We start from the raw sequence: 25,925 nt of genomic DNA, 5'->3' as shown, positions 1-25,925 counted from the left end.
TTTACGAGAGCTACGGCCAGAAATGGCGTGCAGCTAACCAAATGACGAAGCGATTATTTCGCTGGATTTTATTTTTCAGTGCCTACGGAGAAACTCCATTCGCACATTGCGCTCGTAATTCTAATAGACAAGCTCGTCCCACCTGCCTGCCTCTCTCTCTTTCTCTCTTTCATTCCCCTAACGACTTCGCGATGGCTTTTTAAAGAGATTTACAGCTCGTCATTGTCAACCGACTTAATCCACTGATAACTTCAACTGTCATATCTCTATGTGAGAAAGTTTCGCGAGCATGCGAGTGCAGTTGCTTACGTAACTTTTAACGATGCAACTAACGAGATAGAACGTTTACCGGATCATCCTTCAGCAGGGTTACAACGTTGATCGCAGGAAGTTTATCGCATTTACGTGGCGTTTGCATTAATTAGGTTTTTGTATTTCAAAAAGTCAAAAATGCGTTGAGAATTTCTAAAATCAGATTAAACTTTCTGCTAGCAAAAAAAAGCACGTCAAGGATTTAGTTTATAAGAATTAAACTTTCAGATCCAATATTAAAATATTCCGTGATAAAATTAAAAAATACAATTTTCTCCGTTCTATTAGTTACGTAAAAAAACCCAGCGTCAAAATATAACCAAATGTCCTTTTCAAATTTATAAACATTTATATTCTTCATTCCAAGTAATTAATAAAATACGAAAATCTACCCTGTGTTCCATTCACTTAAAATGAAGCTAATCGTTCAAAATGATTATTGATTTAATGAAGCTTCTGTAGCAATTAAGGAAGAGCGCATCTTTAAATCCACATATACCAGTATCATCATTTTAATTGCGATAATTCGTGAAATTGTGAAAGTCGATTCTATTATTGAGTCCATTATATTGAGTTCATGAAGAAGCTCCGACGCGATTCTTTGTGAGAAAACTGCCGCACTCATTATCACAAAACGGATAAGTGTCGGTTCATTAAACGAAACTGCGATATCGTAACGAGATGACAATTCTTATTTACTCTCATTCGACTTAATTAACAACGGAGTAGCTCAATGAGAAATTTCAGTGACAACAATAAAATGTGTATTCTATGAAATGGCACGTTTATATATTTACGCTTTTTTACAAATTAACCGGGCAATTTAATCCGATAAGTATGATTGATACAAAAGTATCATGTAAACTTGTAAACAAGAGTTTTAAAGCAAAATAACAGCAATAACCTAAAGTCAAACAAGCGCATATTCTTTACTAAATAACCGCCTCAAACAAGCCCTGCATCAAAAGTAAACTAATAAAAAGCAAACAAGTAGATTGCAAAAATAAATTATATAAGGCTATTATCAATGTATTTCTGAACGATAATGCTATGGCAGATTTTTCCTATGAGAACGATTAAGAATATTTAATCAAAATCGTTAGTATTCTCTATCTCAAAGTATTTCATTACAATTATTGGATCTATTCCTTTAAGCAAAGGTAACCGCGAATCTTATCTGGGAAATACGATGATTGCTGCACAAGAATTATTTTACTCCATTGTTATTTTCTAGAACTTATCTTCTCCTTAATCAAGTTATTCTAACAGGTAACTAGATATTTTTAACAATAAATTATAATTACAAAACAGATTACAAGATATTGTGAGGTACTGTAATCATCAAGAATATCATCGAATAAATAATATAATAGACAAAAAGTTAATTTGGTGAGAACAAACATTAATACGATGCAACATGCGTGAAATTTAGTGCAGCAGCGGACCATAATTTCCATAATGGAAAAACAAAGAAACGCTTGTGAATAATTCAAAATATGCGATAAAACTCAGCCGGGGTGAGAATCCTTAGAAATAATGGTAGTACCACCAAAATCGAACTTATCCATCCTTCGATCCAACTCTCCCTTACAAGCGTGCCAGGAATAATTTGCGATGTGGAGAAAAATAAAGCCGTACTCCGGAGGGCTTTTCCTTCAAGGATAATGGATAAGAAAACTGAGCCATTAAAGGAATGTATCAATTCCCCGTCTGTTCAGAAAAATACGTATATCAAAAAGTCGTAAATTGTATATGTACGTGTTGCATTTATCTCCGATAAAGTTATCCAATAATACTGCATGTTGATCATTATATACCTATTTCAAACATGTTATTCGATCTCGCTTCTGCATTCAGCTTTTATATACTAACTCCATTAATTCATTTTTCCGTTATAATATTGATATTTTAATTTTAAAATAAATAAACGCACGACATGTAAGTATAATGAGTTGTTATCGACTTTATTTAGTAACACGTTGATTACGGGCATTAATTACCTGCCACATATTTTTTCCTCTCTTTACCTATGTATTGTATTTTTCTGTCTGTTTAAACTTCATTTAAAACTGTTTATTTATAGATTAGTAAGCTTAATAATTGTATTCATACGAAAGTAGAAAATCAATAGAACATGCAATCAATAAACGGGACAGGAAAAAGATTGTCATTTGAACAGTTATGTTGTATTTAAATTTCCAGGAAAATTGAAACTTACTAAAAAAAATTATTCTAAATTTTCATAATTTTAATTTTTTTTTAATACTTTATAGTCTCTTATATGTATATTTAAACAAATAATTATGATTTTATTGCTTTTAGTAAATTGAATAAAAGAAATATCTCAAAGGCCATTATTACCAAATTCTTTTAAAATATTCTGGATCTGTTATGAAACAGCAATATATTATGCAAGATTATGGGAGAACAGTAGCGAGAATCAAAAGAGTCTGTCATCAATTTACTGCAGCTTTCGCTGATACAGGTCTTCCAAGTGCGCTTCATCTAGAAATATGAAATTGATATGTCAGAGCCAGTCTCCGTTCTCCAATCTCCATTTTAGCACGCCCTCATGCCCCCATTGACATTTTCCTCGCTCATCTTATGGTACCATTGTCGTATTTATTTTTAATGTGCTATTGAGATACTTCTGCATCCATTGGCGAATTTTAAAATGCATAAATTTATAAGAAATATGTGCGTTTAATATTTGATAAGAAAATCGAAATGGCCTTTTGTGGAAATTTTGTACAAAACTCTGTGTAACCTCTGAATGAAACTTCGCACATATGCAACTAAACCTTATGTGAGCCAAATTTATAAATATAAAATAATTTAATATAAAACGTATTATATGTTGATTATCTTTGTAATACTAAATTACTCGTTTAATTTTTATTACAGCCTGCAAGCAATTATCCAGATCGGTACAAGGCATCTTCGGACCGTCTGACCCACTTTTAGGAGCTCATATACAAAGCATATGTGAAGCATTGGACGTTCCTCATCTCGAAGCGCGGGTCGATTTCGAGCCCACTTTCAAAGAATTCAGCATTAACTTATACCCCGCACAAGATCATCTTAACAAAGCGTTCAAGGATCTTATTTCCTTTCTAAACTGGACTAGAGTGGCTATTATCTACGAAGAAGATTATGGTAAGTGGAGAACAATAACGTACGTTGGAAAAATTGTCCGTGTAATCCTTCGAATCCGCTCACATATATGTTCAACATTTTAGCAAGAATATTTTTGCAAAAGTATATTTTCGCATTAATATCTACAATTTTCAATTTTATTTTTAATGTAATGTTAAGTTTGAGTTTATCGCGCAATTGACTTTGGATAATTCGGATTTTGCGGGATTATAATATTACATATTTCTCCGAGGACAGTAAAAATGGTTCTATTATAAAATGCAGTATATGCGATGAGCACAATGCTAACGCGACATCCAAACTGAAAGATTTCTCGACCACACAGAACTCATTTTGCCGCGACCAGTGGACGTCGCATATAACAGCAACAATGTGGAAACTACTACGTGGATATATGCGGAAGAGGTGATCTCGTTAGCACCGTCGACGCGTTCATTACGCAGACGTATTTTATATTATTTTATTTTATTTTTGGTTTCTCCGCGCACAGCGTCGGTGATGCGTCTCTATGCAAATAGAACGTCGGAATCAGACACCGGAAGTGGAGTCCCGCCGCCGTCCAAAATGTCGGCCTGTCACTCGCACGCGGAAGTAACGCCGCGCGTTTACATACGACGACGTAAACTCGCGACGACCGTTCACAGGATTGCTCTCTGACGCTCTCCCGCCACTTTTTGCCACCAACTTAATCCCCCTGGTCGCGGCCCCCCTAGTCATGGTTCCTCTTGGCGCCTATTTCCATTCCGCGACGGGCTGGCACCATCCGCGCAGCGACTCATCGAAATTCCGACGCGGCGTTGACGTATAATATCTACGCCAAAGTCATCCGCCATTTCCATTCTTTCCGAATCGCATTAGTATATTTTAACTATCGCCGTCCATACAGAGAAAATATATGAGTTTGCCCGCATCTCTTGCATCTATCTCACAAAAGAACGTATTTACATTTATTCACTTTGGTAGGAAAGAGCCGCGGTAATAAATTGTAGTAAAATAATTATTTAAAATGTCAGGATTTGTATTATCAGAATCTGTAAATCAGAAAATGAATTTCTTACCATTTACGCGGGCAATTTATTGGTTTATCCAAAGAGCCACTCCATTTGTTTTATTGCTATTGTTCAAGTAAATAAAACTTTCAAATTTTGTGCCGTCATCCAGAGAAACCGTGAGAAACAATGTAAAAAATGCCACTATTTTGTATCTCATTTTTAATTTCTTTAAGGCTAAGGATTAATAAAATGAGTATCTATACAATATACATTTGGGAAACGAGTCCTCTTCCTCATGGTTCTTGTGAGGGAAAAAGTGGGAGGTCTCCGACCTTATCTTCCCTAAATTGCCGCTCTTGATTGGACGGTGTAACGTGGCGTATAACAGGAGCACGAAGTAGAACGTTGCCGTTAGCGATAAAACGAGAGGAAACGGAAAGAGTACGCTTTTTTGCGCAAGCCCCCTCAATGTCTATAGCCCGCCATAAATCCACGACGGGGGGATCAGACAAGGCGTTTCAAAATTCCCCGTCGTAAAAGCGACGCTGCGCGTCGAAAGCGTCTTGACTTATAGCTCGCTCGTAGAAATGTAACATCTCCGCGGCCCGGTATCGCCTAAATATTCATCAGTCGAGAAAATCCGCGTCTCACGAGTTCGTTAAAACTTCAACATGCATGAATAGTCGCTCACTTAAACGCCATTAAATGTTAAGCAGCGTCGACGTCAATTGGGAATGACGCAATTTGCAGTTTCAGTGCATGCAGTAATTTGTAAATTTTCAAACGCTAATTATAAATGTAGTTTAATCAGTTTAATTAGCGAGCCTCGAATAAAATGAGGATCGCTGCGATATTTTGTATACAACTCTTGAGCACTTCACAAATTTGGCAAGCCCTCTATTTCGCTCGTTGTCATTTAGTTATTCATAGCCGGAGAAACGCCTAGTTTTGCAGTTCGTTAAAACTTTACCGACTGTGAAAAGTTTCGTTTTTCGGCGTGAAATAATAATGAATAGTTAACGTGGCGATGCCAACGTGCATGATTTCGAGACACAAATACACGCAATATCACGATATGTGGAACTATTAGTCACTTTTATAATTTCGAATAATTAATTATCACTTCTCGGTCGAGCAAGCAACGACCACAGCTGCGCGCGTCGTCATTTAGACTCATTTAGACTTGCACCCACTATTTCTTAATAAAAGTTTAACGTTTGTTAAAAATTAAATTGTTGAATTTAATATTAATTTAATTTAAAAAATATTAATATTAATATTATTTTAAAAACTTAAATGTTTGCAATAATTTTTCAAAACTTTTCGAGAAGATTATACATTTTACGAATTTATTAAATTGCTCATTAAAAGTCTATTCATTTTTTGAGCAATTTACAATAATTTATATAGAAATCTTGTAATAATGACAGCACATGTAATAAAATTATATTTTTTTATGGTAATATTTTAAAGATTTGCAGAAACAAGTATTCTGTATTATCTGCATTGTGTGTAGCGTTGTATCTATAACTTCAACGAGGTTAAGAGATCTCGCACATAAACATTATCGTCAAAATGATAGGATGAGGGAACAAGAGTAGTATACATTTTTCCTGAATTCTTTCCCGCTTTTTCTCTCTGTATCGTGCAATGCCGTCATAAATTCCCAGATATAACACTGTGTGTAGCTACTGCTATCTACTAAGTTAATTTTGTAACCTAGACTACCCTGCGCTATTTTCCTACTTTCCCTTTCACACCTCTCTTGGTCGGATATGATGCTTGTGGCGCTTTTATATACTCTAGAAGAATCTCTCTCAACCTTCCCTTATAATCCTTTTATTATTTGAGATATTCCCGCTCTTTCACTCTAAATTGTTTGCATAAATTTAATTCAATAAACTTAATCTAAGTACATAATAATTTGTCGTTTAATTTTATTTGAAGAACTTTATAAAACTTGTTTTACTTTCAATCGCTCATAATAAGCAAGTTAATAATGTCAGAAAATTGTGAGAGGTTCTGGTTCAGCACCGGAGAACTCAACGCCAACACTTAATCAAAGAAACTGTCATTGAAATTAAGTTCTTGAGTCTAAGAGCATCTTGTATACAAGCGGAGAAGAAGTATGCAAGCGGCCGTAATTACTCGATTTGTTCCGAAAGTGAAGTTTACCATTTTTCATTTTTTACATTTCGCGCAAAGTGCCAGCTCTCCTACAGGCTATGCTCGTTAACGCGCCAGAAAATTTATCTTCTTCCGCTTCCCTTTCGTCGCTTCCCTTTAGCTGTTTATCGATCCCCTTCTTGCCGTCGCTCTATTCGTCACGATCATTACGGGGGAGTAATTAGCGAGCTCAAAGTTGGCCGCACCTATCTGAGTGTCCAAGAAGTCTCTTTCAGAAATACGGAAAAGTGAGATTGCACCGAGAATCTTACGACTTTATCAGATTTGTATCCCCGAATAAAGTCAGAAGAAGATTCGCCGCTGGGAAATTGAAAGCGTCTAATGTGCCGAATATATTAAGTCGCAATGACAATAATATTTCTCGTTCGTTTTACGTCCATTTTTTGTATAAAACTATAAATTATTATAATCAGTCAAAGTGCTTTACCAATTAAATTATTTAAACATTATATCCCTAATTTATTTTATTTCTTTTTTCTATAATTCGAACGAGAAGAAAAAGATAGGAATCAATCAAATTGCGATTAAAGTTAACCGATGTCGGTGAATTTGATGTGCGGAAATGAATACAACGGACGTAACCGCATACGTATGTAATGAATTCTGTGCACGCGACAGAAATCTCGACTTCTCGAGTCGGCAGTGCGACTTAAGAAGAATCGAAGAACAATCGGATGGGAGCAAATTGTGAAAGTCGTGATGTCTTCTTAACCACATCCCCGCAAATCCCGTTAGTACTGTAAAAGTAGTTATGAAAAGTTCACTACTACGCTTCTCATAGTATAGTTACAAATCTCCCTATAAATCAAATTGACAACTCTCTCTCTTCCCACATCGTTCTTTCGCTATAGCCGACAAACGATGAACCTGTTTTACTTGTCATATACAAGCTTGTCATACAAGAAACCATTTATTACTCTTACGCGTCTGAACCCATATGTATAAAAATAAGCTATATCATTTCCATAAGAACGTAGATGTTGATCAGATTACAATATACGAGTGGAAGATTGTAGAGGGCTCCTTCATTCCAGGAAATCGGTTATTTTATTTATCACGCTTCGCGAAGAATATTTTCTCGAATATTTATACCATTGTTTCGCATTACTCCATTCATTTCTCGTTAACAGACGTTATATGAAAAAGTTGAGAATAACAACCCATTACTTCTATCATTGTTAAAATGATTAATGAACAAAAAAATAATATTGACTTAGGAATAAATAAAATGTTTCATTATTCTAACTCATAAAAAAGTTTCTTCACGCTCATTTAATAAATAATATAAAAGCGATGCAAGATATAATAAGTTTATAATTTATATAAGTATTTGGGACAACCAATGGCAAGGTTAATTAACTCGAAATACCTTGTTGACACGACTTAACTTTGCTTTGTAAAGGAATCCATCCATCCATATCTAAAAAAGGCATGTAAATTCGCGATACTCGAATCTATCAAAATTTATTGTTTTTCCGCGATGCCGATTGGTTCTCTCGCTGCGCTTACTTCACGAGCAGCTGTCATCGTATATTTTGAGTGTTGTGTGTATCAAGGAGTTAATAGTATAATAGTAATAATATAATGTTAAAGCTAAATAGCGCGCGCGAAGCGCGCGTCTGTGATGTATAGTAGATTAAAAAAAAACAAGCATGCAGTGATGAAGCTCGGTATCGCGCCGACGGCCAATTTGCCGCGAAAAAATATCTCTGTTCTGTTTCACAGGGCTGTTCAAACTGCAGGATCTCGTGAAATCCCCGCCATCCGTGAGAACTGAAATGTACATTCGTCAGGCAGGTCCTACATCCTACAGGCAGGTCCTGCGGGAGGTCAGACATAAAGAGATCTTCAAGCTTATTGTCGACACAGACCCGGCGCACATGCAGCAATTCTTTCGAGCGGTGAGTCCTAAACGATTCAGTATTTGATATCGTTTCACGAAGCGCATGTAAACATTGATGTCTATTGTACAATTCCCACAATTATCATTTGTTTATACCTATATTAATCGTCTTCTTGATCATGTTAAAACTACATTTCGAATACAAACAGCATGTATATATCCCATCATATTTCTTTATAAATCTAACAAATGTTGCTTTATTCAGATAGATATCACATATTTTTCCAATAAAGTACGAAGTATTGTAAAAAAGCAACAAACCATGCAAATGTAAATCATTAAAATTTATAGGCGTTATTGTCCATTTTATCATTTCTCATTCTTGTCAAATTTCAACTAACAAATGTAAAATTTCTGCTATTACTAAGTTACTGTTATTACAGTTTCAACTTGTTTTATAAGTATCTACATATTTTTTTTATAGTCCTTTTTACTTTGTTTTTTTCTTACAAAACCTGAACACCTATTTATAAATACAACACGGAAAAGAAGGAGTCGAAAAATATGGACAACCAACATTTTTTTGCTGTGAGAGCTATATTTTTAGCTCCTTTTGCTACTATTGCTAAAAATATAGCTCTTGCAGCAAAAAAATGTTAGTTGTCCATATTTTACGACTAGATTTACTACGGTAGCTAATTTTTTTTCGTGAAAAAGTATCAGAAAATGAAATAAATAGAACCATTTAAAATAAATAGAACCAATGTGTGCTAACAAAATGTTTTTTCGGATTTGTTTTACAAAAGGAAAAATATTAAATTTTCATCGGTAAGAAACTTTTCATTTCATTTTTCAAATTATTAACTTATTTAACAAACCGGAGAAGAAATCCGCGCAGGAAACTGCCGATCGATGCGCCGGACATGAATAATGCAATTTAAATGCACACATGGATTATGAATAATCTCTTTGTCTCTCGCGGGACATATTATCTTAACACCTACCCAAAAGGTGTTAAGATAAACTATCTTATTCTCTTAGATATCCTTAGAATTATTAGAATTACATTGTGATCGCAAAATGATGCGCGTAGGAAAAGCAGCTCATGGTGGTCGTATAGACCAGTCGTATAGCTCGGAAAACAAGTTGTTTTCTGAAAGTAAAACGAAAAGAAGAGAGCAAGCAGATATCTGTACACGCACGGGGCGCATCGCAGCTCGTAAATAACTTTCTAGAGTCATGCAAAGAGACTCGGTGCTTGGAGATTAAAAGGACTTTTGCAATTAGGATTAATGGCGACTGCGCGTTTCAGTTTTTCCTTCTAAAGCAACAGCTTCTTGTTGCCTTCTAGCTCTCAATTCGAGAAATAGAAATGTTGAAAGAAGGGTAACAATGTCCAAGAAAATGTTCTTAAAGTGTATCTTAAAGCGCTTATCTTAATGCGCGCAGTTCGCCAAGCAAAGCAGATTTAAATTTTTAAAGTCTCTTATGCCTGAATTATTTGTTGGATTATCTAATAATAAATACAGCGACTTTCGAAAACTTGTTGAGCAATATTTCAATAATAAGAATTAGCGATATCAAAAATATAAAATATCTAAAATCCCTAATGGACCACTAAAATATTTAATAAATTGTTTTAAATGCTTTGCAAGTAATAAATAAATAATGCACCAATTCGTTGCTAAGGCAAAGGTTTTATCACATTTTAAAATAATTTTAATAATTTAGATACATATTTAATGTCTCTTTATATTGATATCTTATATTGCATAATTTATTTATTATTTATATATATTATATTCAATATCGCGACAACTTTTTGAATTATATAAAATAAACTATCATGTTTATGGGTATTCACGATGACGACTTCGCAATATTTAACTACCTATTTAAGCGTACAGACGACGCAAATCAGCAAATCGTGAAATTAAATTGCACGAATTGTCTGTGGTAACGAAACAAACGGTGAAAATAACTCATGAAAATCACATGCTATTTTTGCGTTCGCTTGGAATAATAAAACCAGTCGAGATGTTTTTCACAATTCCCGACACTTTTGGAAATGTTGTTGCGTACGCGGCCGGCAAATAGAAAAATTTGCATAATCGGGCGGGTGATCAACGTGCCGGAAATACACGCTTCGATTGTTCATCATTGAACACGCGTTATCGACTCGTTTCTCAGTTATGCAGATAATGTGGCTAAAAACGGTGAAATTTATTCATTATGACTTAGGACATATCGATATCGTGAGAAAAATCGCGACTGTATAATTTATGTACATGAAGAGTACGGGATGATAACGCATAAATTATTCAGTGTTTAATTTACGGAATTAAATTGTGCAACATAAATACGAAATAAAATTACGACCACGTCCAGTTGGTTCTGCATAATATATGTAATGTAATTATATGCGATTCTCGTATAAGTATACTGTTGACGTACATAAATGTAAAAGGTACAAAATGTTACAACTTGCTGCGATAAATTAACCAGTCAATAATTAGCAAAGTATGTAAAGTATGAGAATAATTTTATACGTGTGTGATAAAAAATTACTGTAATAAACGAAGAGGCAAAATTGTTATCACAATGGTGCACTGTTAAATATTAAACGATGAAATTTAAACCAATACCTCGAGTTAAATAACATTTTGTTATTTTTAACTACCACATGTGCGTCGAAATTTATTATTTTAACACAAAACTATATTATTTTAACTTCATTAATTTAGTTAAATCAACGACATATTGTACAAGCAGTGCTGAATTATAGGAATAGTTAAAAATGACTCAAATTGACCTATAACTTGACACTACAAAAATTTAACAATGTAAATAAATATATAAAACAAAAACTAAAACAATTGTACATTAGAAGTAGTCAGGTTCGGGAAACGTGAAAAACTCGTTCGCGATTTAAAGATTAAGACTGTAAATACATTGGAAGCGAGAGAGATTAGATTTCGTTCGTTTCCCACCTTGTCAGCGGCACTCCGGGGAAGCAATCTTGCTTCAGGATGCGGTCGAAGCAAGTCCGTTATTTGCATGTTGCATCCCTTGAGAATTTCCAAGGATAACCCTCGACCGGTCGAGTAATCAAAAAACGTCCATGCTTTCATGCAACGGTTCTCGTATATCCTTTTAACCTCCCACGCCCGCTTCTCCTTTCCACGAGGAGGTTTTTCCAAGATCCGCGCAAGACCTCTTTTATCTGACTCACTTCCATCTCAGCTCGATCGATCTATACATGTGGCCGTGGCCTTACAGCGGAGAATGAAAAACGACGAATTATATCCGACTACAAAGGGTGCAATACCGCCAATATCAATATCCGTGGTAGTGAAATAACGATAGATGATATAATATTTGTCTTGCAAATGTTCATACTGCAATATATACGTAGGATAACGTGGAACGTACATAAAGCGTGTGTGCGAGTCTCTATACCTAAAGCGAGAGCCATCGTAAAACCATATCGTCAAAATATTGGTATATTGAATCAATATTCGGAGTAAAATATGGCAATAAAAAACTTACTTTGTAATAACATCGTCATCATATATACATATATTAATTGTACAATTAAGCACAATTAATGTCAATTGAGAAATCCTTTAAATATAATTTTCTTTTTAATTTGTTACAGATATTGCAACTACAAATGAATGACCACAGATACCACTACATGTTCACAACCTTTGTAAGTACATCTATAATTATTCAGCTTTAATCAAAGACAAAAGGAATATATGTTTAGGAGAAAGAAAGAGAGAGAGAGAGAAAGAGAGAGAGAGAGAGAGAGAGAGAGGGAGAGAGAGATATATATGTTTAAACTGTGCATATTAAAGTTCAATTCAGATTAAGCTTGTGTGTGTAATGTTCTTAGTTAATAAGTTAAATTTTTTAATAATAATAAAAAGAGCTCTTTTTTTAAATTATTCCATTTTTGTTCCGCAATATTATTAGTTATTATCATTTTCTCAATAAAATCCTAATTGTAATGGCAAAATACGGGATATATAAAAATGTTAGGAATTATTGGATTGCTACTTTTCCTTGATATAATCTCTTTATCAATATTCTCATATTAACATAATTGTGATCAGAATTACATTTCGGTTCGATATTCAATTCAATCTATGTTTTAATATTAAATTAATGTACTGCAATAGGTATAATTAATGAGCCTCGCACACATATCGAATATAATGGAAGATTCGTTTAATTAAACATATTACCATGATGAGAATCGTTAACAGCCCGTCGATCATAAGTGGATCATAATGACAAGTGTGGATGGAGGATTTATTTCATTCAACATTCATCGGGCATGCAATATCGCGTAATATCGTTTAAGAAATAAGAAGAAATGCCTCTTTCAGACGCGTATGGGAATGCTTGTAGACGAGACTCCTCTATTTGCAGTGTATACCATTCATCATCTTCATAACTGGCATACCTCGCGCTCCTGCCGATCCCGCTTCTCTTTGTACACTGCGTGCAGCTTATTATGTGTATTACCTCATACTGGTCTTGGAGTACAGACGGTGATAGAAATTAGACCTCCACGGGTGAGCGAGGCGAAGAGCGTATCGGATATTCCCCTAAACGTAGTTACCGAAAGTTTGCTCGTGTCGCCACGCGTTTCTCTCTCTCTCTCTCACACTTCTCATCCCGTACACTCTTCTTTGACATATCGTCATCCTCCCCGCCTTTTGAGCCGCACAACCCCAAATTCCAATCCGTCGTCCCATTCGACAGAAATTTCTATCTTAAATAGAGCTAACGGCGCGTACTCCGTGGCTAACGTAGCCGAAGTTATGACGTGCAAACGCAAGCTACAGACCGTGTGCTGAGAGACAGAGAGCTATACGTTCTTGCTTGATACATTTGCCCTCGCGCATATATACGCATGCATTCCGTACATGCAGATATGCACGCGCGTGACATGTCCTCTGCAAATGTCTTCCTCGAATTTTGCACCTCGTAACCGTAACGACAGACCTCTGTACGTGGAACCGAATCGCTGTTTGATACCGGGTTTTTTTTTCTACAAATATGTCCAGATTACTCGATAACAGTAACGCATCGGATTGTGCCATCTTATTGTTGTCTTGAAATGATTTCTACAATATTCATTTGACAGACTTCTATTAATCCATCATCCAAAGTTGCAGAAAAGAGATAATTTTTAATACAAGTATTACATGCATTCGGATGCACACAGAATTTTGCCGTTGATACAAACTGTTACATTCCAACATTTAGATAGTTTATTTGTTCAAGATCAACATATATTATCGACAAGTTAATTATGGTACGGAAACTCGTATTATGAATGCGTTTATCGTTGATCAAATATCGATTGTACTATATTCCATTAGACAATAGCACAGGATCTATACATATATGTTTGTGGAAAGATATATGTACATACGTATGTACCTTACCTATGGAACAATATGGCACCCAGAAGCAGTAGAGTTATTTGCAGAGTTCATCTTGCGATCGGTTATTGATTAGCAATTGCTTTATACTATCGGAAACCTAAGTAGTCTATAATAATATATCTTTTATATAATGTTGATATCACATAGAATTAATTACTCTCAGAAAGTTATTCAATAAAAATTCGTGGTCAACTTAAAGAAAATAATAGTCTATATAAAAATACGATAGCAGTTCATAAACGAGTTAATCGGACCTATTATAATTACGGGATATTCAGCAAATATCCACAATCGCACGCGATTCTCTCATAAAAAAATTTAATGCACTCCTGGGATGCGAATCTCCCATTAGACTCGTGCAAGCTCGGAGTAGGTACATTCGCGTATTCCTAAATAAATCATTTTCAGAGGATATTACGTAACTTTCTTCCGGCGGTAAACGATCGAGGCAATATCGCGTTTCGAGAAGGTAAATCGGATACGCAGTAGAGCGACGGAGGGACGTTAAGGGAAAGAGCAGTAAGTGGTAAAACGAAAGGGGCAGAAGAAGATACCGCTTCAGAACGGAAACGAAGCTTTATCTACCACGATCGACTTTGTTATGCAGCTGCGCAGTTGTCGGTGAATGACCCTGTGGAGAAGTCGCGTTATTTAACGATCTACGCCGCGAACGATGCATCACCGTATAATTATAAATCATATTCCCTCGGGACCTTCCTAGGCAAGACTGGTCGAGATTGGTTACGCTATAACGATTGCAATTACGACGATGACGGAAATCGCTGGGACCGTCTCATTTTTCTTCAATTTAATCGGCTTACCTCATAACTACGCCGCGAGCGGGAAAAAACTTACCCCAGTTACATTTTTTTAAATACTGTCCGAGGTGATCAAATTCCTTATCATTTGAAGATGAATAAATCGATAGTCCTATCTATTTGCAGAAGCTAAGTCGACTAAAATTAAACAGGAAATTTCTTTTCTACAATATATTCAAAATGTTACTAATAACTGACATAGTTTTCAATACTTGAGATTAAAATTTGACTATTAGATCTATCGCTCGTTTAATTATTGGAAGTCACTGAAACATTTCAGTTAAATATGTCAATAATCTTAATATTTAGTATAATTAATCTTGTGTCGAGTTTTATTATATGTTAAGAACTTGTTTAAAAAATATGTCAAATGTTTTGGTACATTTGTTTTTACAGGATATAGAAACATTTGATCTAGAAGATTTCAAATATAATAGTGTGAACATGACGGCCTTTCGCTTAGTGGATCTCGAAGAGCCCAAGGTTGCTGAAGTACTCAAGCAGATGGAACGTTTCCAACCAGCGATTGGACATGCTATTCTGAACAAAACGGGAGTTATTCAGGTTGGTAGAAATTTCAAATTCAATTCACTAAAGAATTAAATGCTTTTCTCTCATTCCATGTTATAGTATACGTTATAAAGATTTGCATTAACTTTGAAAGTTCACTCTGAGTTGTGTGATCTATTTTGGACATCAGGTGACATCTTCCAAGCCTAATTACGTTTCAATTACAATTATCAAACATGTGTGCGTAGTAGAAATTACAGTAGTTCGTGTAAAAGAGCCATAATGCGGCATTCTCGTAAATTTCCTAATATTTTAGAAAGTATACATTAAACATTTAAGTCGACTTATGATTTTGATAAATAAATTTTTTTCTTCAAAAATCTTATTATACAATATTTTATTATGCAAATTGTGTCTATACTTTGATTTATTTTTCAATAAAAAAAAATTCAGGTCGATCAAAAAATTTGCTACTAAAATTCTGATCTAAATTATATAAAATAAAGTATATTTTAAATCATTTTTTTGTAATTTACGATAGAATTCAGGATAAAATTTTATGTATATAAATTTATGTGCCATATTATTAAAAAATTCAGCCTATACATATATATATATGTATATATACATATAATAATGTATTAAAATACACATCAATATGCATATAAAATTATAAATAAAATACTATCTACAAATCTGATATAAATTATGCATCGTCTAAAGCAGACTTAAGATTCAATGCCTTCTACAGAATATTAAGAATGTATGATATTTCTAAAATATAATATTTCTAAAGTATAAACAATAATAATTAATTATATGTGATTAAGAAATGGTGTCTAAATCACAGTACACGTTAGCTTCGAACAAATATAGATTAAAAGCAGAAGAGATTAAAAAGTTGAATGGACCGAACTGGTCAGCAGAGTCTGTCCAGTTCAAGCTTTGTCAGCCCTTCAGTAATTAAGTGAGTTTCGCCCACGGCCAGTGCCGCAATGTCATTAATTTGGATCAATTGAGTGCACTAAGCATGGTTTTCTCTCAAAGACTTCGAAGATGGTCACCATCTGCTGAAATAGCTAAGTTTACTTTCCAGAATTTACTCCTCAGAATTCTCTCCTCAAAATATTAATGTGAGAAAATCGATATATTTAAATTCGTTCCCCTTCGTTAGTTTTTTCTTACTAATGCTACCTCTAAATCTTATCAAATTTTTAACTCAATAGAATATTTGATAACAAAGGAAAAGTACAATTTCAACAATTGTTAAATTGAAGATGTATCGACTTATAATTTTAAATTTCAAGAAGCAAATTTTCGTGTAATTAATTTTAAGTAAAATCAATGTTTTAATAATAAAAATGCATTTAATATTCTATCTTAAAGAACGAACTTTGACTGTAAAATGAAACAGAAACTCTTGGTATGGCTGCTAACAAGTATGAATAATAATCATTCGGTCGATCATTAAGCGGCGAACAGAATTGAAAACGAGTCTCGTTAAAATTTAATCGTAACTTAGCTCGATCGATATTTGCATCAGTAATAGCAAAAATTTTGTCCATGTAACAGTTTTCCTAAAATTGAAGCTAAAACTTTTCGTGTGTTACGCAAAGCACAAACTTTCGTCAAAAAGAAACGTATGTTTCAGGCAGAACCAGCTTTGGTGTACGATAGCGTGCAAGTTTTCGCGCACGGTTTGGCAGCTCTGGACCGTAGTCACAATTTAAGACCAGCAAATCTGTCCTGCGAGAAAGAGGAACCGTGGGACGATGGTTTATCACTCTACAACTACATTAATGCCGTACGTACGTTTTGTGAACATATTTTGTAATGTTATAAGAATATAATTTAGCCTAGTATTATCTGAAAATTTTATCATAAAAGAAAACATAGATTTTATAAAATCAGATTACCAATATATATGATGTATCTATCAAATGACGATGACATTTTTTAAATTTTGATCATATGTTGATTCTAATATTAGTAACTTGCGAATTAAACAAAGAGCAAATTAAACTCGATCATGATATGCAGTTGTATACAAATGTATGTATGCATCCGTATATGTAGTTTTTATATTTTATATTCTTTATATTTTTGAAGCTAAATACGGAATAATCCCGAATAATTCCTCGCTATTTAATTTCAATCCGAAATATAAATAACAAATGTTTAATAAGACTTTGTCTTCTTTTATCAAAATAATTTATATAAATGCAAATTTTATATTATCAAAGAGAAAACGTATTTTTTTCAAAATTTTTACGTTAAGTCAATATAATATACAAATGTATTTCATAGCTAGAGTAATTAAACGAAAACATACGTTACAGATCTAGAAGGCAGTTGTTTTACGCAAGAGAAATATTTGCCCTTCCCAAAATGTAGAGAATAGTGAAATAAATCATTTAATAGCTATTTTTATTAGCAACAAAGATATTAAATATAAATAAAAACAATAATTATATCTCAAAAATAAAAAATAATTATATAATTAAACTTATTAATTATTAAATTGTGTTAACATTTAACAATTTAATTCATTGACTTTTTGTTAAATTTTATTGTCTCACAAATATATAAATTAACAGTGTTAAAAGAACAAGACAATAAGGTATATTGACATCTTAGTAATTCTTTCCTTAAAATATTTTTGTTAAATATCTTTTCTGTCACAGATTGATTATCTAAACGTGACTTAACGCTCTAGAGTAATTTAAGTTCTACTTAAATATCTAGTGTTCATATATATATATATATACATAAAGAACTTGCTGTTACTTATATCTCGTTTCCTCCTGCGACCTCTTTAAGCTTTTAAAACTCGGCGACGATTTTTTTGTTTGCAAATGATGAAAATTTATCATAATTCTTAAAAAATAAGATGCAGAACAAAACCGAATATTTATGTACATAAATAAAAAATTAATCTCTTTCTCGTAAATTAGAGATAAAAAATTATCTCGACCATGAAAGGATTATAACGTACATTGAGATGCCACACATCTTTTATTACGATCTCGCGGCAAGTTCCGAAAATAATTCCGAAATGAAGAAAACTGTAGGAAATAGCTATACCATCTTGACGATCGAGAGCCGCTCTTCGTTGTCTCGCAGAGATTGGTAGTCATCCGGCGATAAGCCGCAAACGTATAGAAAGCAGCGGAAGGAAAGCAACGTTGACACATGAATAATTGAACAACGTATTTAGCAAATAGCTACATCCCGGAAACCTCACCTCGGGGCTTTCTCGTCCTTTAGCCACCACGGTCGCGCTTTCCATGCACGGCGACCATCCCAAATGCACGACCGCGTCATACGAGAGACACGTACGTAAACTCGCGCGTACGTGCCACCCATGACTTAGATCTCGCATGTAGAGGACCAAGTTTTATTACTCGAGTGCAACCGACACAGGACTTCCCTATTAGATGCGACAATGACGAATTAAGCGGAGCTTAAACTTTCAGATCCAAATATTTTTTTATTAGCCGAGGAATCCTTGAGTTTTTCCGAATTTATTATCCGCCGTAGATAATAAACATTATAATCCGCAGATGAACAATCTGGGCAGAGAAATCTCTTCATATCTGCAGAGATTTACTTGAAATTTGCAAATTGGGATATTGCAAGATACAGATCTTTTAAATCCTTCCAAGGATCCTTGAACTTTTACGTTGGCGTGTTTGTTGAGGAAAAGCGGAAGTCGCGTTTTAATCCTAATGCGGGGAGCGGTTTAAGGTTACTCTTAGGTCTGCTAAAAGTAAATAAAGATTGTTTGCCCAGTTAAACTAAAGCTGAATTAAAACGTTGATTTTGTTGTGATACGAAAAAGTTGTTATACCAAGTCATACAAGTGTAAACATAATTTTTCCAATGTTGACGTGTAATGCGATTATTTTATTTCATATGGACTGAAATAAATTTTATATTTGTAACGTGAAAACTTTTCTGATTAAAAATATGTATAGTATTATATATACATTCTCGACTATATGTGGCAACTCCAAAGAAAAAACCTCATTTATAAATTTCTTATTAAAACATTTTCTGATAAACAAAGGGTATAATTAATAATGCTGATATCTATCATGTTGGGAAATTGTTTCCAAAGAGACCAATACCTCTTGCACAGCTATTTGCTTATGCAATAATGCGTTTCACGTAAACAGCATTAACTCGAGTGCAGAGTATACACATCATATACCGTGACATTTTGATGAGAAGACGCAGTAAACTCCGGAAACATTTTCATTAGTATTACAATATTACCGAATATTAAATTTCATTAAGGAAAAATAATTAAATTAACAATTGTAAGTAATTAAACTAATTACAATAATTTTAAATATTCTTTCACAAGGATTTTCAAATTTTCATTTTTAATCTGACATCTTTCGCAGTGTCTTAAAAACAATACTTTAAATTTGATATGTTAAACTCAGTGTTGAGCTAAAAAAAAGGTTACGACATTGGAATAAAAAGCATAAAGGTCGATTCAGATGTCTAATGTTAACAATACGGATACGGTACGGGTACGGCACGGCTGTGTCTGAATCGACCCTAACGTCGCACATCGTTTCGTATATATAGGAATTTATAAGTTTACATAATGATGGCTTCTTGCAAATTATTCCTGTAACGTTTTCTTTTCAGCGGTATTATAGAATTTTTTTTTTCTACGACGGTAAAGGAAATTGGAAACTCGTAGGAAAGTTCAGATCCCCGGAATAATCGAAAACGTGCAAAAATGAAAGAAGGCAATGTCGATGAGTCGTGACAATTTTTCAAAATGTTCTCACCGCACGCTCATGGGTTTTTAGTCGTATATCATCGACAATTGTCGGAGAAGAAAATATGATATATGGCGATACGTAAGCTGTTTCTTAAGCACCGTTTCGCCCTGCGAGACAATCTTTTTATTATCCGAATGCATCGGGTCTCGCTTAAATCGTACAACGTTATCAAGCAATAAAGAAATGTTCGCAGTTCTAAATAAAAGAAAAAGGAAAGGAAGAGAGAGGAAGAAAGAAAAAGAAAGAAAAAGAACTTCACCGTAGAAATTATGAAAGTTTCCGATAACTCTGCTTGCTCTATTCCTTTCACGTAGCATCCACTCGTTCGTAAATATCAACGCTCTCTCGTCTCATGGTTGTGGTACTTTTCGAAACGTCACTGCACCGTTATCGACGTTCCTTTCATGTTAAATCCGTAATAAATAGCGTGTCGCGAAGAGATAGCATACCGCGCGCGAATATACTATCGCGGGTTGCTACTCCGCGTATGCATTTAAATCCTACGCGACAGGAAACTGGCAGCTTCCGACGTGACCATATCCTATTAACGGAATAATCATGTCCACCGTTTCTGCCATTCTGTGAATAACTGTGTAAATAAATGAGCAATCCGCTAAATGATCAATGCGTACGTATTTCTATAGGTAATGTTAGGCAGATAATGGTCAGCTTAACATTTGATGCCAGTATTACCATCATAGCATTTAAATTAAACAGAAAATCACTTGATAGTTTTATTACAAAAAAAAAATTAACTTGTCAATCTAAATTTTTCATCACTAAGCAATCTTCTTTCATGCAATAAACATTTTCGTTATATGACATAATTATAATACAATGTCATTTCTCATCATAAAATGTGCTAATGTATATATGATATTAAGTGTGCTCTATAATTTTTACAAATTTTATACATATTTGTAGTTTATACTTAGAAACCTCTACAAATCTGATACCGCTTAAGCAACCTGAGCTGGGCACTGAAAACTTGTTGCAAAAGCGACAAGATTAATGCACCCCGGGAAGTATAGGCGGTTTTTGCGGCTTAGTCTATCCAGGTACACTTCAGCACTCTAAAAGTGTGGAAACATGTGTGTGAGGCACAAAAAGAACTCGGGCAAAGTAAATGCACGTGAATAAGAAACAACCAATTGATCCAAAGTGTATAAAATAATTAACCAGCCGTTATACAGTGACCACGGTAAAAATAAAAAAACATCTCATCCATAGAACTGATTCGCTTTATAAAAATAAAAAATATATATTACAGTTTTTTTATAATTAAAATTAAGAATTTATTTTTTAATTAAATGTTTTAAATTAAAAAGAAATCAATTTTTTATTTAATTCTGTATTTATTTCTAAAACATTATGTATTTAAGAGTAACAAAATAAAAAAGCAAGTTAAGATAATACAGTATTTTAATTTAAAAAAAACCGCAATATTATTCTAATAATATGAGAGAGAGAGAGAGAGAGAGAGAGAGAGAGAGAGAGAGTCTTTTGTCCAAATAACTTGAATTTGCTCTCATCTGTCCATAGATTTTTTCCCAGAAATTCAACAAAGTTTGACATATTCGTTCTTCCAAGCAAATTGCAAACGTTTTTTTCTCATTGATAGCGCTGATAAAAGATCGCATGCAAACCGTGCATCACTAACAATAAGTCTGCGACGTACAGTGCAGTCAGAAACATTAAGATAAATGTATTCCTGAATTTCTCTGACAGTAATCTTTGGGTTTTTCTTAACTTCTTGGACTATTTTTATATCCTTCCGGGATATTGCTCGTTTTCGGCCTCTTCCGATTCTATAATATCTGCTATCGATCCAGTTGACTCGAACTTCCTTCTGATTTGTTCTATCGCTCGCCTTCCTCTACTTACTTTGTAGTTTTTGTAAAACTTTAAAATAATTATATATGCTTCTTGTAAAATAAAAACAACATTGTTTTAATATTTTTATTTTGTTTATAAAGCAAAATTAATGCTTTTTAAAAAGTAATAGATATATAAATATTATATATATTACTTTTTAATGTTTATTTTTAATATATATATATATATATATATATAAATTAAATATATATATATATATATATATATGAAGCAAAACAGGATAACTCAAGAAGTGGCTTTCTATTTTTGCCGATCACGTAAAACATGTAAAATGTATTTACTAAAATATGTAATACGAAACTTTAAGTGGATAAAATGTATTTATTGAAATATGGTTAAAATAAATATCGACAAGGTAAATATCGCTTTTAATACAATAAAATAATATTTCAATAAACAAAAAGTTCCGTTTATTTTTTGTCCTAAAATGTTATATTTAAAGAATATTTTTTTTTTATTAATGTATTGCGTAATATCATCCCTCTTAAAACTATAAATATGCTTATATTAGAACTATGAATGTGCTTTTATGACTAAAGAAGGAAGGAATAACCAAAAATTAGTTTATATTATAATTAAATTTAAGTCAGAAGTAAAAACTAATACCTATAAAAAGATTTAAAAAATTTTAATCTCCAAAAAATATCTGAAATTGTGCATTTATCAAATCGCACATTTAATTGGCATATCTAAGAGAAACAATATAACATTATGGCGTGACTTTTATTCCGCTTATTCCACTTTAATTAAAATTATCAACTTATATGTATGTTATGAAATAATGTCTAAATTTTATTTAATAGCTGTCAAAAGCTCACAATTATAATTCGGTTTTGTGTATACGTTTTAATTTAATTTCTATTAAAATTTATTTAATTTCCCAATTTAAAATATGTATGAAAATGCTGAATCGGTTATTGCAAATTATGTAAAATCTACTGTCTGGGCTATTTATTCTAGAGACACAATAATTTATTAAATTTCAACATTCAAACGATAAAATAAAATTATAATCAACAATCGAGTTCACTAGACGTTTACCTCAACGTAACAGCAATAATAATGATGCCTTATTTCTAATATGCTTTCGACATCAGTTAGATAAGCAGACGTGCAAACAACGCAACATTCTGTTACTGAACGCTAGCAAATGGATTTATGTTCGCTGCCGACGGGAATACAATTCACCATCATCGTGTACACAATGCGAGTAAGAGGGAAATGCTAGCTAGGAGTTTCCGTACATAAATACTATATGACATGAAAATACAGTGACCTTGGCGAAGTATAAGGCAGATACCTATAGCAATAAAGAATTCTGATTTTCTAAATATTATGTTTATAATCCTTTACGAAAAATTTCTCACATTCTCATCCGGTATAAAGTATTTAACTCTTTAGAAAAAGTTGCAAAAAGTTGCAAAAAACGCTTGTGAATTTAAGTTTGTATAACAGTATAAATTGTTAAATATATAAAATTAAAGAATTAATAATTAAGATTAAAAAAGTGATATTATGAAATGAAAAAAATATTGCTCCAACCAACAATTCTAATAGTCTCACAAAGGATTAATACGTTAAGATTAGAAAATTGGAAAATATACCAAGATTTTGTATAAGTACATCGTATACAAAATTTACACTCTTAAATAAAAAAAATTTATGTTAATAAATTTAATTTAATTAAATAAAAATTCTAAATATATATTCTTAAATATACGTAATATACACTCTTTACATATTATTATACTACTTCGGATTAAACTTAATTTTCTCCAAATTCGACTAACAATATTTTATTAAACAATATTTGATAAAAACAAGACAAAAATAAAAATAATATATTTAACGATGAGCAATCCGGATATTCGACATCCGGATATTCGAATCCTTCATAAATGATTGTATCACATTTTTTAAATCTTTTTTTAAGCTACAGTCGTACATCGCGACGTGCTTCCGCAAAATATCCTGAGCTGCGTATTCTGTTGTGTAAAATGCGCGCGTATGTAATAGTGTTACACGCGTGATGCACCGACGCATGCATAGTGTAATTAACGTGCGTATTCGTCGAGCGAGAGCACGTCGAGTACCGCGAAAATACATGCGGCACCGCGTGCATCGCCGTGCCGGTTACTTCCGGCACGCTTACCATTTGTTTCGCGAGCATCGGCGTATTTTTGATTTTGCAAGCCGGCTCGTCGATGTTACTGCTGACGAGATATCGTGGCAGAGATTTATCGATTCGCGTGCGATCCGCAGTACCTACCGCTGTTGACAGCCCGAAAAAAATCCTGGTCATGGAATCACTGCTAAAATTCTCACGCCGACTGCCAGGTTGATGGAAGACGATTTTTCTTTTTCGAAATAATTTATAACAATGCGTTTCATAAAATCATAAAGGTTGTAAAAATAAAAGGTTGGAAAATTGGAGTTAACTGCGCAAAGCGCTGACGAGCGAAAACCATCATACTTCTGTGCGTCGGCCTTTGCCAAATCGTGTTAACAAGTGCATCAATTAATCCATAAATTCATAAAACTTTGTAATCCGATGCATTTTTTGTTACGGCTGAGATAATTCAAATAATGTAATAATTTTCTCACAACTAAAGTGGTTTTTTTAAATCGTTAATAATATATTTTAAAAACATAGAAATATATTTATATTAAAATTTTTAAACAACAATCTTTAATCTGTAAAAGTTGGCTCATTATACATTCAATAATAGAGTATATTTTCAATAGTCTTTTATATATGTGTATGAGGTTTTTTTTTTCAGAAAAATATAAAAACCTGTATGCAACAATTGAATTATTTTCCTATAGATTGGACTTTATTCCTATTGTGTGCAATGAATTGAGCAATATACAAACGATAAATATTCGCATAAAAATCCGACCGAATTGAGTTGAATTTTCTCAATGTAGATGAGATATCGATTATTTTATCTTTTTTGCGTAATAAACTCACTCGCATTCCGCACAGCTATCACCTCCGATTAAATTCAGATTACAAGTGGAATAAAACACGAGATACGTCTAAAAAGTGATATGACCACGCATATATCAGCCCGGCCATAGTATTCAAAACATGTTTACAACGAGCAATGATATTTTGTTGAATAAAACCGTAAGCCATTGAGAACGTATGCTGTTAATAATCTGATCAACAGAATAATACAAATATTTAAATAAAAATTCGGAATCTTTAGACTTATCTTATTCTGGTAGAATCAGTAGTCGAGTTTGAAAAGAAGCATTTTGGATAAATATTCCATCAACCCCGCAAACGGACACACACTAAAAAGGAAGAGATGTAAATCAAATAAACTACGCGCAAACCGCCGGTAGACCGCAAACGGTAATTAATGCGAAAAATTTCGCCGGCTGTATGCATCCGGAAATGTAGGCCGTCAGCAATGAATCGTGTGTACGTGTGTGCGTGTCCGTGAGCTACTGGACACGAAGGAAAAATAAATTTAACGAGAATCAGACGCGCACATGATTTAACGACCGGTAAATGTTATTAAACAGTTATGAGTATAATGTTGCGTATAAAAATTTTATTATTTTTCGATCTTCACGTTTTATCTATAACCGTCAGCTTGGGTGGCAATATCCAGTCTCGAAATATTAGATACGACTTGGAGATATTGTTATCTCTTCATGAGAGACCGCACTATTTACATAAAAATGCAATTTTTCTGACATTCCACCTATATTTAAATAGTAGAGATATAAAGCTTTGAAGAATTATACGGCTGGACTGCATACATTTTCATGAAAACAAAAAGTTTAACCGTGCTACACTCTTGTTGTACGAAAGCTTAAATTTTACTCGTGCAATATCAATAATCAAAAATATCAACAATAAAAATGAGAGACATGTCTTCATTTATTTATTACTTATCGCGAAATTCTAATGGACAAATCTAATCGATTCGAAT

At 33.4% G+C, this 25,925-nt stretch overlaps 2 protein-coding genes across 8 annotated transcripts in view; one reads left to right on the top strand and one right to left on the bottom strand.

Moving 5' to 3' along the window:
* LOC112463095 overlaps positions 1–25,925 on the bottom strand; it is a 93,440-nt gene that overhangs the window by 13,668 nt on the left and 53,847 nt on the right. The window lies entirely within an intron of this gene.
* Positions 1–25,925, top strand: part of LOC112463093 (glutamate receptor ionotropic, kainate 1) — a 146,589-nt gene that overhangs the window by 96,587 nt on the left and 24,077 nt on the right. For all 7 annotated transcript variants that reach the window (XM_025029275.1, XM_025029273.1, XM_025029280.1 and 4 more), the window contains exons 4-8: positions 3,217–3,468; positions 8,373–8,548; positions 12,149–12,202; positions 15,167–15,334; positions 16,932–17,084. In XM_025029275.1, coding sequence (XP_024885043.1) covers positions 3,217–3,468; positions 8,373–8,548; positions 12,149–12,202; positions 15,167–15,334; positions 16,932–17,084 — 803 coding nt within the window. The remainder of the gene's footprint in view (positions 1–3,216; positions 3,469–8,372; positions 8,549–12,148; positions 12,203–15,166; positions 15,335–16,931; positions 17,085–25,925) is intronic.

This window comes from Temnothorax curvispinosus, unplaced genomic scaffold (genome assembly GCF_003070985.1).
Source record: "Temnothorax curvispinosus isolate PA1 unplaced genomic scaffold, ASM307098v1 QBEX01013028.1, whole genome shotgun sequence".
Taxonomy (NCBI): domain Eukaryota; kingdom Metazoa; phylum Arthropoda; class Insecta; order Hymenoptera; family Formicidae; genus Temnothorax; species Temnothorax curvispinosus.
Note: the sequence above shows the minus strand (reverse complement) of the source record. Positions and strands in the feature narration are given on the sequence as shown.